The sequence below is a fragment of the Varanus komodoensis genome, unplaced genomic scaffold (genome assembly GCF_004798865.1).
Source record: "Varanus komodoensis strain SLA01 unplaced genomic scaffold, ASM479886v1 scaffold17, whole genome shotgun sequence".
NCBI classification, from domain to species: domain Eukaryota; kingdom Metazoa; phylum Chordata; class Lepidosauria; order Squamata; family Varanidae; genus Varanus; species Varanus komodoensis.
The window spans coordinates 11,038,389-11,053,429 of NW_025335505.1; the positions used below are offsets into that span (position 1 = coordinate 11,038,389).

At 40.1% G+C, this 15,041-nt stretch overlaps 1 protein-coding gene across 1 annotated transcript in view; it reads right to left on the reverse strand.

The window, feature by feature from the left end:
• Positions 1–6,368: 6,368 nt before the first annotated feature.
• The window catches only part of APCDD1 (APC down-regulated 1), a 31,947-nt gene continuing 23,274 nt past the window's right edge, over positions 6,369–15,041 (reverse strand). The window contains exons 4-5 of the mRNA XM_044426309.1: positions 13,156–13,477; positions 6,369–8,738 (exon numbers count right to left, since the gene is read on the reverse strand). Of these exons, the coding sequence (XP_044282244.1) occupies positions 8,287–8,738; positions 13,156–13,477 (774 nt within the window). The 3' untranslated portion in view covers positions 6,369–8,286. The remainder of the gene's footprint in view (positions 8,739–13,155; positions 13,478–15,041) is intronic.

Genomic DNA, 15,041 nt, shown 5'->3' on the forward strand with positions numbered 1-15,041 from the left:
CGTCTTTACCAAGTGGCTTCTGAAAAGCAGCAGTGAGTTTGGGCTATCAGGACAGTCTTCTGTAGAGAAAATAAGGGACTGTATTAAGCTTCATGTGAGACAATGGAGTTACTTTATTTTTGGTATTATTTCTCTTGTCTGGGAAGACAGGAATCTATGTCTGTCTGAGTCGCTTGTACTGCCCACAGCTGCATGGGATTCTCTTAACTGAAAGCTGGATAATGGCACTGTTGATTAGCTGCTCTTTTAAGAATTACTGAAAATGTTCCTAATTGACCAAGTGTGACTGTCTATAGTCAAACTTGAAAGAGTTGAGAGGAGTTGGTTGCATATTGGAGAAATTATGGTAATTCCCTTTTACACTGTAGCAGAATAGATAATTACAAGAAACTTTTCAAGACCTCCTTGGAAAAGCGACAGGTATGGAATCTTAAAGTTATATTTTCCACTGTAACCTAATTTGGGTTCTGTATAGTTAACCTCTTTTGTGTAGCATTGCACCCTAAATTACGAGAAAATTGAGGCTTAGATGAAAGAGATTCTATATTAAGGTAAACAATAAATCTATGTGTATTGTATTTTTTCCAAAGAATGTGCCAAGGCATGGACTTTAGACCAGAGTCTGACTTAAAAAAGATTTTTTAAAAACTGCCCTGCAATACTATTTTTTTAGTGACAGTTTTATAACTGGCCCCAGTAGCTAGCCAGGTCATAACAATATTTGTTATAGCAGGGATTCCCTAATTTCATTACACTCGTTTGCTTTTGTTTATCTAAGACCAGTGTCATTTCTTACCAAAAACCTATTAATTTATTGCCCCTGGTCTTCATAGGCAGTTCATATTCTGTAATTCTTCAGAGAAGATGTTGCCACTAGAGGGCAATATATTATTATACTTAACAGCATAACGCTTGTTTAGGTGGGAGAAAGTCCTAGGAGTGGACTCTTGCCAGAGAACGTAGGGAGTTGTTGGACTTTTTTTCTGTTTAAACATTTAATCTTGACCTTTTTGTAGAGGCACTCAATCTCCAACATGGTTTTTAATTTTTCCATGCTGTTTTGAGATCTTACCGAAATAAGTGCTTGTCTTCCATGATCCTACTGTTTTAGGCAAATACCATTCTTTCATAGTTCATATTTCTAAAATGTGCTGCTAATGTTGCATTACCTGCCCTGATTTGCTTGGGAAGGGTTGTCATAACTATTTGAATGAATGTTAAGTTGGGTGACAACTAATAATTGTAAGTAATCGATTAAACTGCAGAGACTCTAAAATAGTAATAATCAGAAGGGATCAGAAGTAAATGGTTATACAGTATTCCAAGTTGAAGGTACACTCCATAGTTAGGTGTACAAGGTGTCTTGACAAGCCTGGGGTAATATTATTTTCATGTCAAGGAAAATGAAAGAACAGTGTGGAGATGACATGGAAAGCAACTCCTGAACAAGGATATCAGACAAATTTAAGTGCTTTCTGAATGGCAATTACTTGCAATACTGCAGCATTCTTTGACCATGCCCTATAATTTTATGGGTGGCAAATATAATGGTAAATCAGCTTAAACCGCTAATTCTATCAAAATATTTACATTTAACACCTGCTTGTCTGGTTATATATTCTTCAATATAGTATCAATATGCTGTCTTTTTCCACCTACCCCTCCCAAAAGCCCCAGCAATAAAGCTTACCATAAAAGTGTTACAGTTTGCAAAGATGCGACTATCTGCTGGTCAAGCATGTACACACCATTAGTAAAACTCTGAGAAATTTTAGGGCTGTTTTTTTTTCTCTTTATTTAAACAACATTTCAACATTTTATAATCGAGTTCTCAAAACTCCCAGGCACTTTAAACTGGAAAATGCACTTGGGAATGAAGAATGAAAAATGTTACAAAAATAATAGATATTAAAAATAATTCTTGGGTTTATATGCAATATTCAACCACTTTAAATTCTAACCCTTTACAGCATGATGCCTTTTTGGGAGTGGTGAGCATCCCATGGCAGCATGCTAGACTCTCAGTTTAGAGCCCAGAGCCAAATATATGTAGACAATTGTCTGCCAACCTTGAAGCTTGAATTACTTCAGGATGAATAAGCTCCCTTTCTATTGGCTAGATTTTCTGCCAAGCATTAATACCAGGGCAGGAAGAAACAAACAAACCCTAAGAATCTTCAATGAATGGGGTTTTCACATGATAAGTACACCCTTATCATGTAGGACTGGACCTGAGTTTAATTTGTGACTTATATATGGGTTGTCTCTCTTGTTTTCTGTTCTTTGGGCCTTATATATTGTGCTATATATAAAGTTTCTTGACAACAGTTCACATTTGAGGTATGTGTAATTCTATCTTTGGACCTAAATCCTGAAAACCATTAGCGGCAGAAATTGCGGTACTAGCAGAGTTCTGCTGCTTTTTCTCCTTGCACAACTGCTAGCAGACCACCTTATAAATGTAAAATTTGCAAATGAACCTTTTTGCACATGGTTCAAAAACTTGCTCTAGCAAAAAGGTCCTGTTGGATACTGCACCATCTGAACATCTTGCTCTAAACATCTCAATATGACAATTTCATTGCTACTACCAGTGCTAATATTTCCTTAGCTCTTCCATGTTAGTTATAAAATAAAATGGGTCTATTTTTTATTGAAAACAAACAAAGCCATGCATTCCTGTTCAGTGATGAGCAAGTCTCCGGAGAGAAATAAGCTGGCCAGAGAACACTCAAACAAACTTGGTCTTTCCAAGGGCCTTCCAAAGAAAAAAAAAAAAGGTAAAATAATAATAAAATTAAAAAGGAAAGAACAAGGCCAGGAGAAATTGCTCCTATGTATAAACAGCAGTACCTCCCCTTCTCAAGCAATGTATCCTTACATAGGTAAGGTGCAAGTAACAGTACTGTCTGATAGGAGGAGACTTATAGGCTCCATCCTTAAAGCCCAGATGTTCTCGAGCTTGCAATGAATTGGGCCGGGAGACATTGGAAACCCGGCTTCTTGTGTGCACTTTCAGGTTGTCCACAGAGCAGGCTTCCTCAACCGGATGCCCTTCAGGTGTGTTAGGCTGCAACTCCGAGCAGGCCGGACAGTGACTCTTTATTGGCAGGGGATACTGGGAGTTGAAGTTCATCACATCTGGAAGATACCCGGCTGGGGAAGAGAGTTCTACAGAGATGCTTTGGGCACTAGGCAGCCTTAGGGGTCGGAAAGAATAGGCCCATTGTAGGAAGGGCTCAGGCTTTGTTTTGTTTTGTTTTTGAAGATGTCTACTGGTAGTGAGTCTGTTTATAGTCTGGAGGCTATCTGGACTAATCATGAGGTTGCAATTTCTGAAACCCAGTTCTGAAATTCACCACCTTTTCAGCAACTGGATAACTTGGCCATGTAGAGACTTTTAAAACAGTCCCTAAGAGGTTTTTTTTTGGGGGGGGGGGGCGGTATAAGAATAATAAGTTGACTTGTACCAATGTGATTAGCAGAAATGTAGCTTGTACCTGAGGATATAAAAGTTTTAATTAAGTAAAGGTATTATTATGTAAATAGTTAAGGGGTCAGTAACTGAAACTACTTAAAGGTACAACTGATTTCAAGAAGTCAATTTAAATTGGTGGTAACAGGGATCAAAAGAAAGGCATGAATATTGCTGAAAAGTTTTGCATTATGTGTGTAAGTGTCATTCCCTCCCACTTGCAGACACATTTGGGGACTTACTAGCATTAAAGAGAAAAATGCATCATGTGCTAAGCAGCAAATCCAAGTCATTTACTTTAAGAACAGAAACTAAAAAATGGTAAAGTGTCTGACAATGAAGCCTTCAGATGTATTGCACATATGATTTCTATTAAACCATAAAAGGAGGGTGATTTCATGACTCACTCTTGGAGTCTTGTGGGAGGGGAGGGATGAGCTGTGTGCAGAAAGTGTCCGTATCAAAATACCCACTTAGTGCAAGCTGGATCTTACATGGGGTCGTATGGAAGCTGAGAGAGTGGACAAGGTCTGGACCGAATTGACTTCAGAGTCCAGTTCATCCTCTCCACCCCCATGGCTCCTGCCTAGCCTGACAACAGATGATTGTTAAGGCAGCACCAATTTAGGTTGAAAATTTTGATTGCCCCACTTGCTAGTCTCTGGAAGCACAGCCAACTGTCTGGTTCAGTAAGTAAAACACCAGGGGCTGGAATGATTGGTAGAGTAGGAAAACAATCCTGGATCAGAAAGCCTAAGTCTGAAGCATGCCCTGGTTAACGTTTGGTATCCAGCAACCTCTGCATGAACAGCCCACCTCTTCCACCTGCACTGCAACCAGTTACCAACCAAGTTTACAGTTGCCTAACATTCAGGCAAACCAAGCTTTAGATGAGATATTCAGTGGAGCTAATCTAAAATGCATGGTCAGGAGGTTTGTTGTTTCTCAATGGCTGTATTTGTTCTAAAATATTCTGAAATTACCAGCTGGCTGGAAAACCAGCAACAACAAACTGAACTGAAAACAAAACAAAACAAAACAAAACAAAGCACCCAACCTTGAAATATCTTACTGTACAGTCTTAGATACTGAGTTGGTAAACAAGACAGAAATGCTTTTCAGTTGCTTTCTTATTGGGCTCTTGTGTGAGTTTGTTATTTGTCGTTATAGTCTAATAATGCAAGCTACTTCCACAAAGCCACCACAAAGGCCACTGAAATCAACAAGACTAAGTGCAGCTATCTCTGTGCTGTAATATGGCTGTTAAGTCCTTCCTGTCTTGATGCAAACTGAAATGTATATATGGAAGAGCACCATTATGTGAGAACCACTTCAGGTTGGGATGTAATTACTACTCTTCTATGTTCCAAGCTTCTCTCTGTAGATTTAAAATGTAATAATTATGTATTTCATAAATAGTATGAGGTTCTTAACAGCTACTGTTCTATTCATTGAAATGTGGCCTTCTTATTTATTTAAAATAATCATTCAGGACAGGATCTTCTTGTAATTTTTCTTCCTATAATTGCTACAATATTCTTTAACAAATAATTCTCTTGTAAATGTAGTCCCAAGCTATAATCACGATAACCAGCTAGATTACAATCTTAGTCTATCTGTAAATTCTTAGAAGATGACCAGAAATTTACCATGGACTTCTAAGCAGAAGTTGTCACCCATAATGAAAGGAGACAGGGAGTCTAGGGTGAGCAGTAAGCTAACCAAGCTTGCTCACAATATCTTTTTTGATATGCAGTGCCTGGAGGTATCCTCAGTTTTCAAAGTGTGGCTGTACCATAGATTTGTACAAAGGTATTCTGAGAATGATCGTTCTATTTTTTATCCCTTTCCAAATGATACCCCAACTTGGAATTTGCCTTTCTCAGAAGCAGCTACATTTCACACAGAATAACCCATGGGCAGGATTTGACTACAGGTTGAGTGTGGGTTGAATGAGTTGTTGAAATGTGGATTGTCATGTTATCTGAATCCAGCTGCATTAATAAGCCACGAACAATCCAGATGACAAACAAAAAGGGATAGTAAAGTGTACCAAAAGCAGCTCCTAATTAGGGGAACAGGCATTACAATACCAGGTACAATTCAAGGTAAGCAGCTGTGATAAACTGGGGCAAAAAAGCCAAGCCAAGCCAAGCCAAGCCAATTTCACATATATACTGATGTGGGCTGAGCTGGCAATGACAGAACATGATAGGGAAAGCCAGTGGCTGTGTTTACATAGTAAATTGAAATGAAGAATCCATTGCTCACAACCCAAAACCAAACCATGAGTTCTGGGCTCTTTGTGGTTAACAGCTCATGCATTGTAACTGCAGCTGGATTCAGATAACACAATCCATGTTTCAACAACTCATGGTTCAATGACAACCCACACTTAACCTATATTTAATCCCTGAATGTGAGCATTGTGTGAACTGTGGTTTCTCTGAAAAAGGCAAATTCCAAGTTGGGGGTATCAATGAGAAAGGGAACAAAATTGAAACTCTCAGTGTATAATGCCTTCATACAAATCTTTGGTACAATCACACTTTGAATACTAAGGATACCTCTAGGCCCCATATCTCAGAAAGGATATTGTAGAGTAGGAAAGGCTGTAGCAAATGGTAACCAAAATTATCAAGGGCCTGAAACAATTTCTCTGAGCGGGATAATTACAACATTTGGGTCTCTTTCGTAGAGGAAAAAGCAAGTAAAGGATTTGTGTAGAAATATAGAAATGCATGAAAATTTGCAAAGTGGATAAAGAGTTTATTGTCCCTTTGTCATAGGACTGGAATTCAGGGTTGTCTGATAAAGATGGTGGGAGACTTAGGATAAATAAAAGGAAATCATTCTCCATATAGCACATCATTAAATATGGAATGTGCTGCTGATTTGGACGGGGTTAGACAAGTGCAGGTTTACCAATGGCTATTAGTTATGACGAGTAAATATTGCCTCCAGTATCAAAGAGAAAATGTTTTACAATGCTAGCTGTTAAGGAGCAGGAAGGAGCTATTGTGATCATGTCCTGACTGTGACTGGTAGAACAAAATCCTGGGCTAGCTGGGCTTTTAGCTTGATCCAGCAGGGCCCTTATCAGGCAAACCTGGTTGTGTTACTTCATTTTCACTCATTTCTTTCCAAGATTTGAAAACTCAAATATAGCCTTTAGTGTATGTTGGCAAACAGAAGAAATGGCCAGATAGTTTCTTGTTTAGTCCTTTAGGGCCCAATCTTATGGGTGGCACCCTCAGTGCTTGCAACCCGAGAGTTGTGAGCATTCAGCACAGAGTGGGAGGGGTGGCAGAGATGATTCTGGTTGAGAAGCTCAGTGGGAGGGCAGGAAACCGGTGTGGTTAGACCCAGGCTCCTCCCCTTCCCCCAAAAGTCCATTTTATCCCCTCTCTGAGGTCACTTTTCCAACCTCAAAGAGGCAGCTGGTACAGTAGTTTCTGTGGCGGCTGAACGGATGAAGGGAACACTCCAAATGCTGTGACTGAGCTCAGAGCTGCAAAGCCAAAGTATCCCATGGTGCTCCCAGATGACGTTTCAGAGCCATAGGATCACTCTGTGAAACAAGTAATGGAGATCATGATAGCCACTTTGCTTGCTGTTACAATGGGAATGTCTGTAGTCCACAGAATGACCTCAGAAGGTGAAAGAACTTCTATTATGCAAATGGCCTTGTCCAACTTTGTGGTTTACCTTATGCATGGGCATAGTCCATCATTACTTTCTATATCATGGTTTGAAGCTGCCTCACAATGTCAACAACTGAGGTAGATGTCAGTACAATAACATGTATGGGAAACGTATCTGAGCCTTGTCATTGTGGTATTAGGTAAAGGGGCTATTGTGATTCTAAAGAAAAAGATATGACACCCTGTTCGATACCCAGGAAAGAAATGTCATTTAATTTTTTATTTCTCTACTTTGTCAAGTCAAATAAATTTTATAATTTGGCTTTCATTTGACTTTCTGTAAATTGTTATTCTCTACCACAGCTAATCTGAATTCTTTTTTAACCTATCTTGTACAAGAGATGTTTGAAAACTTGCCATTTCTATACCCGTTTTTGGCCCTGTTTCCTTTTTCCTTAGTTTCTTGATTATGACCAGTTGGTGAAGCCCAGGAAATGATTAAACTGTTATGCTTTGAGCCACACTAAGGGAATGCTGGTGTCACGTATCTTTGATTATTTTTAAATTCTATATATATAATTTATCTTTGCAGGTTTAAACAGAAATTTTTCCAGTCAGTATTCTTGTCTCCAAAAATCATACTATTTTATGTAAATTCTATAAATGTGTATTTAGATAAATCCTTGGTTGGGTTTTTCATATATACATATATACAAATTGTAGCATAAGAATGATGCAATTTACCAGTATTGACACAATACGATAAAAGCATAATTCCTGATAATTAAATTCCAAGCAGAAACTGATGTTATGGGTCGGATGGACTGCAACAGCAAAGTTGGCAGAAGAAAGGTTGGATAAAATATTTTCGTTCATTCTAGTAGGGTTTAAAAAAAAAAAGAAATAAAGAAAGGAAAGAGACTGCAGTCCTAAAGTGCAATTACTGTTGTGAGTCATGTTAGGCCATAGAACAGACTGGATGAAGTTCAAAGCAGAAACAAGTGAGTGCTGTTCATGATTCAAAGAGAGGGAAAGAGGAAATGAACTACAGTTCTCAGGCACTGAAGTGCATAAAAAGTCCTTTTTCTGTCTGAAAAGATGCCTCCCACATTCCCATGTATCCCAAATCCTACACTGTCCTGATTGAAGTCATTTCAGAATTTATTTCTAGCTGTGAATGCCCAAGTGTGGCACAGTACAACTAGCCAGCATCACAGCCCAAAAAAATGCAAATAGATTCCTTGCTGGTGAGCCACTACTGTACCATCCAAGTTTATTTTCTTCTAGTGTTCCATCTGCTCGGGGTGCTGAAGAAGTGCATTGAATTAAGGGCATTTGGTAAGACGTGGCCCTCTTCTCTGGTCTGTCTGGGCTGGATCCATCACTTGGCCTCTGCCCATTATACAGCAAGTATCTCCCCTTGGCGTCCTGCTCCATTTTGAAGATCTCATACTCCGTGTGAGGTAGGCGGATCCCCAGAGCGACACAGCCATTGGTGTGGGTGACATCTTGCTGCACACCCACTTGCCATGATCCTTCTGCTCCACACTCATTTCCATCGAAGACGTTCAGTAGAGAGGCTGTAGCTATGTCCATAGGTGTAACTTTCATATGATTCACTGCAAGAAGAACAAAGGGACTCTTAACTTGTTTTGAAGCATTACAGTTTTGCCATTGCTTAAACCCATTTCGGTCAGGACTTGATGCTGTTTTTAAAAAGTTAGAAATACGCCGACTGGGTTCATACAATGTGATTACCCACTCAGTTCGGAGTGTGGGTTCTGTGTGGGTTGTTGATGAAGCATGAGTGGTTGTTCTGTGCAAACTCAAACATGTTAATGAACTATGGGTTCTTTTTGTGGGTAGTCTGTGGTTAATAAACCATGCTTTGTTAGCACTTCTAGGTTCACACAAAACCACCTGTGTTCAACAACAAACCATGAGGCACACTCAGCCTTGAGCATCGGTTGTCATTTTCTGTGAACACAGCCAATGTTTTTGATAGAAATAGCATTTATTTTTGAACTGGATCTTTACATTATTGTTGTAAAGTTCAATGCAAGTGGAAATATAAGGAATTAGAAAAGTGGTTTAAAACCACTTGTAGCTTATTGTACAAAGTTCAGTTTTGGACTAAGTGGAAGATTCCACTTCAGAAGATTCAGGGATCCTCCAGTCCAGCATCGGGTTTCCTTTTTTTGGTGGGGGTATTTTTATTTTTATTTAAACTACTAAAATACAACAATACAAATATAAAAATACATTGAATAAAGAATAAAAAGAAATAACAGCACAAGACAGTATATATAAACAACTAGTGCATCCCATCATGGCTACATAGTATATATTCTTTAACTTCCTCCTTCTTCCTTACTTTTTCTTTTACATTTCTGCTCTTTCAGGAGTATCCCCATCTGTTCAGAAGTGCACTGAAAAATTCAAAGGTTTAATAACCTTCCCTTTTACTAATGCACGTTCAATAAACAAACCCCATATATCATTAAAATCATTCTTATTTATCAGCCCTCTTTTTCACCTTAATTCCACACATTAACTTATCATTAACAGCTACATTCCAACTTTCTTTATACCATTCAGTTAATTGGAAATCCTGTTCCTTTGTCCATTCCTTTGTCTGCATCCTGTTTCCAGCAGTGGCCAGCCAGATACTTTAGGGGAAGACCACAAAAAGGTCATGAAGACCGACATTTCCCCCCTCTTGTTTGCCCTCGGCAACTATTTTTCAGAGGTATGCTTCTTCTAAACTTGCAGTTTCTGCTTACTCCCCTGATTAACAACTATACATAGACTCTCCTCCGTCAATGCACGTGTTACCCTGTTAAAGACATTTGAGGTTTGTACGCTGCTGTTCATTTCTCTTTCTTCTTTCTTGACTGGGCCCAACCAATCAGGAATCTCAGTGGTGGGATCACTGGGTCCAGAGGAACCTGATTGACGGGTAGAGGAAGCTGTCTATGACCGAGTTAGTACTGACCACTGCTGGTCATAGCCTTGTACTGCTGACAGCGACTGGTAACAGCTCTCCAGTTTCAGACAGTTTTTACGCCCTTACTTTGGGTTACCAGGAATTGAACAGTGCTCCTTCTGCATGTTTACCTGCTGCTCTGCCACTAAACCACAGTCTCAGTTGAGAGTAAGGGCAGTGCTTCCTAGCCAAGTAGATGATTAAAAAAAATCCTAGTCAAAATTTGGGGTCAGGGGGCTGGGGGAGGATGAATAGTACCCTCCCACACACACTCATGGGGGACTTGTTGGGTGAGAAACCAGCACAGGACTCTGATCTGCACTGGCAATACAGTGCCAGATCAGAGTCCCATGACTGCTTTTCCTTTAGAATAAAGGAATAAAGAAGCAGCATTAAGGATAAAAGAAGCAGCATTAGAATAATTTAGAATAAAGAAGAATAAATTAAATTTATAAAGAATAAATAATTTAGAATAAAGAAGCAGCATTAAGCAAGCTTTTTAAAAAGAGTGATTGATGTGATTGAGTGATTGATTTTTCATACAGGGCAGCAGCAGCTGCCTGTCAGAAGCTCTGTTAGAAAAGCAGAAATCAAACCAGTTCAGCAGGAAAGCGAACCAACTGGGACTAAATCTAGCCCTATTCTCCCAAATAATATTGTTTTTATATTGTGATTATTTATTTATTGATGTGAGCCACCCCAAGGCTTTGGCAAATGGGGCAGCATAGAAGCTTCCTAAATAAATTAATAAATAATAAATGACAAGAGTGTGATTATTGCTGTGTACACATAGCATTGACAACTAGGGCAGGTTTACCTAGAAAACGTAATTAACAGAAATGTTAGATATGTTAACAAATCTTCAAATTTGAATGTAAAAATCTGTACTTTGATCATGTTTGACTTAATTGGCTAATTCTGCTAGGATCAGTGAAATACTCAGTCTGAGGACTCATTTTCAAAAGAATTTCAACTCCTGCGCTAAGAGTGTGCTCAGCAAATTGACTATTATTGTTTCAGGTTTACACATAATAAGCCTGCAAGGAACAGGAGGAAAGAAGTAGTGGGACTGATTTCTCGATAGGGAAGTCAGAGAGTTTCTGTTTCACAATTACCCTGCCCCAGGCAAACCTGCAAATAAAACCAAGTTGCTTTTCATGAGAATATAAAAGAGAGAGGATGCTATAAAACTGCACTCAAATTTCATTCAAACGTTCTTCTTTAGTCAGGATATAGAGTTATGTCTTTTAACGTATATTTGCTAATGAAGTAACCAGTTCCAAATGGAAACCAAAAACCTCAGCAAATGCCAGTTCCATTACCATCATATATTATCCTCACTTTTAAGGCTTCATGTGCACAACATCTTGAGGAGTGGATAATCTATAAACTTCAGCAGTTTAAAGAAACAACCATGATTTATATCTGCCAAGTTCTCCTGATCCTGAGACGACTGACTAGATTTAATTTAAAAGTAATTTAAATCATTTTAGTTTTGATTTACAGCTGAACTGAAGAGGCCTCCACAAAGGGAAATTCAAATAAACTGAAGTTGCCCTGTTTCAAATTTGGGTGGCATGATTTAATTCATTTGTGTGGAAAGTTAAAAAAAATAACAACAACAACAAAAGTTTCCTTTTCATGTATCTTTAGCAACAGAGAGACAATCCTGTATATTATAGTCATGAAAGTTGTTCCAAACACAGTGCTGGGTTTGGGAGGCCAGTCAAATGAATTCATTTATTTGTCAGGCAAGGTCTAAACAGCATCATCTACTAGCAGAGGCAGCCATGTTGAGCAGATCTGCAGGCATTTGGTATTCTCTCTTTCTCTCTAGTAACAAACACCAACTGTGCTGCCCTTTAAGCACAGGCAGGTTTCATTTTAGAGCCATCGTATGCTTTCTTTGATTATTTCTGGGGCCCTTGGTGCCTCCTGGGCTTCCTGCCCCTCCTGATTATATAAATCTTAAGCTATGTTTTAAAAACAACAACAAACTCCTGGGAGGTTGGCATCCACACTATAGTCAGTGACCTTTATTTCAGTGTGCTATTAAGTGGATTGTTTGTTTTGGTGTGGTACCTAGTTTTGCCTGGGTGTGCACATTCTTAGACGAGCATTAAAATGAGTGTAGGTATTTTGTCTCTGTATTTCTCTAAGACTTACCATTCTGGTGCTGTGAAATTGGTATTTGGTTGTGCAGTGTGGAATGCAAATAAAAACTGTGGCATTTAAGGCCTAGACCCCATTTTGGCTTTGGACCCAGTTTCTTGGCCAAATGACTCATCTCTGAGCCTCACCAACCCACCTGCTGAGCAATGAGTGTCGGAGCAGAAAAGTGAATTCAAAGGATTTTTTGGTTGTAGTGTTTCAATTCCACTTTTACCTTGTATCCAGGTGACAAGCTTTCTTTTTTAAAGCCTTGTTGGCTTGTATCCTGGAAATGGAAGGCAAGTATTTTATGGGAGTGTCCATGAAAAGCTTTCAAAATCTGAAACGTGCCATTGTCATAAAAAGGCTGGACATCCCTTAAATCCAATTGGTTATGACCCTTGACAGGCTGCCCAGAAATACTGGGGTATTATGAGGGGTGTTTCTGTTCCCACCCATTCTTTTCTGCAAGTGGTAGATTCTGATTTTTTTATTATTTTTATTTTTTGCAAGCATGATCAACAACTTATGCAAGGGGCAGCTTGTGCATCTTAGATAAAGCTTTGGAAAAAAAGTGGAAACACTCATCTGTGGAACCAGACAGATCAGTGGAGGCCTCATGGTAGGTCTGCACACCTGCCTCCTTCCAGACACATGCATTGTCCTGTAAATGCTACATTGACACTGCAGTGGTGGATACTGCTGGTGCAGAAGCTGTCAGTGTTGGATTCTGCCCACTGATGCCCACACTGGATGGAGAAGAGTGGTTATAGTCTTTGACCATTGCAGGATTACATAGTGTTCTTCTCTGAAACCCCCACCAACTTGTGCCTTTAGTCTGAGTGTATGGATGCAATACAGTATAAGCCTACAGCACACTGGAACTCAAGAATTCTTACCTTTAAATACAAATTCTGTTCCACCCATCACTCTGGAGGAATGTATCCCTCTGCTGTAGCGACCCTTGGCATAGATAGTGAAAGTGGGGTGCTTGCAGACCGGATCAGAATAATGATAGTAGTGGCCTTCCCAGGTATGGTTGTTGTCATGGAAGATGAAGTGCCTAGTCAGAAAGAGCACTTCAGGACGCACTTCACAGCGCTGGCTCACCCATTCCCCGTGTAATCCAATAGTCAAATCCGCCTTTGGAGGTAAAATTGGAGGGTGGTGTTCGTCTGACCGATAGATGATCCTGCAGGCTATACATGAATGGTCATGGTTCTGGAAAGAGGCAACAGCAACAATGACAAAGCTTTGTAATACCATAAACATTCTGTAAGATATAGAGGCAATGTCCATTGTACAATGCTAGAAAATAATAGTTGCTTATCAAGGAACTGGTGCATAAACATGCAGAAGAAACAAGAACTCATGCAACAAATGTTGCATATCTCAGGCAAGGATGAACTTTGGTTTTTTGAACATCAGGTTGCAGGGCAAACATTTGTTGAAGCAAGAGACTTTCAAAACCCCATGCAACATGACAATGGAAGGGTTCTTCTTAATTCTATAGATGTCCAAGTGTTATATAAGAGTAGTTCTCTTAATCCCATATACAAAGCTCATTGTATGAGCAATTAAAATTGACTGGAATGTTGCCTCAGTACTCTAATGTCCAATTCAGTCAATATGCTATCATGCTCTGAAATAGGTGCAAGCTTACTGATTTCACTGGGGCAGCAATTTGTTCGCATTAAGAAAACTTCCCCATTACTATCCCTTGGTGTTTTCACAAAAGGCTTCATGTGAGGTGATGTTTAAAGCAGGGTTGGCCTTCATTCACGTTCCTCATCAGTCTGACACACCTTTGCTATTATCTTTCACTATCACTTGGCTGGGAAGCAGTATTTTAGCAGCTTGTTTTTTAAAAAATCTCCTTTTCAGTTCTGTTACAGCACAATCCAGTGAAGCTGCCCATACAGTGGTACCTTGGCTCACGAACGTCTCAGTTCATGACCAAATCGAGTCGCGAACAGAAATTTCATAAATATTTTGCTGCAGGTCACGAACTCTGCATTGGGTGACGATCACAAGCGCACCCGCCTTCCCTGCATGGGCACGATCACAGTCGTGCTGGGGGGGGGGAGATGGCTGCAATTGTGCCCATGTTCCCTGCCCAAGCACGCCTGCACCCATGCCCACCTCCCCCCCGCCCCCCCAGCATGCCCACGATCGCGCCCGTCTCCCCCCATCCCCCCACATGATCGCTGGGGGGGGGGGAGATGGCTGTGATCTTTGTTCTTTGTCCCTTCGCTTCAAATGTTTGTGAGTAAAAAAATAGTTGCAGAACGGATTAACCTTATTTACATTGACCCTTATGGGGAAATTTGACTTGGCTCATGACCAGTTTGGATCACGACCAGAGTCCTGGAACGGATTAAGTTCGTGAGCCAAGGTACCACTGTAATTCTCCACACTAAGACAATTATGGGCCGTCCATCCTATGGAGGGTAGGAGGAGGTCACTTCTGTGCTTCTTTCATGCTGCAAAGCCCTTAGATGGTGACGCTCAACCACCCACATGTGTTGCCCTGGCGCATGAGGAGGTGCCTGTCTCCTTCCTCCCTACTCATCATAAGGCCCACAAACTCTGTCTTTAAGGTTGCTCTTGCAATCTCTGGGTTGCAGCTGGAGTAACTCTTTCTGCCTTGACTGCAAGGGCAGAGAAAGAGTCCTCCAAGTCCAGAGTCCTAGCTCTGCCCTCAGAGCAAGCTTCTGAGGTTGGCGCTGGGTTTTTCAAGAACCACATGGCAGCCTAGACACCATCTAGCGACCATGTGCTCTTT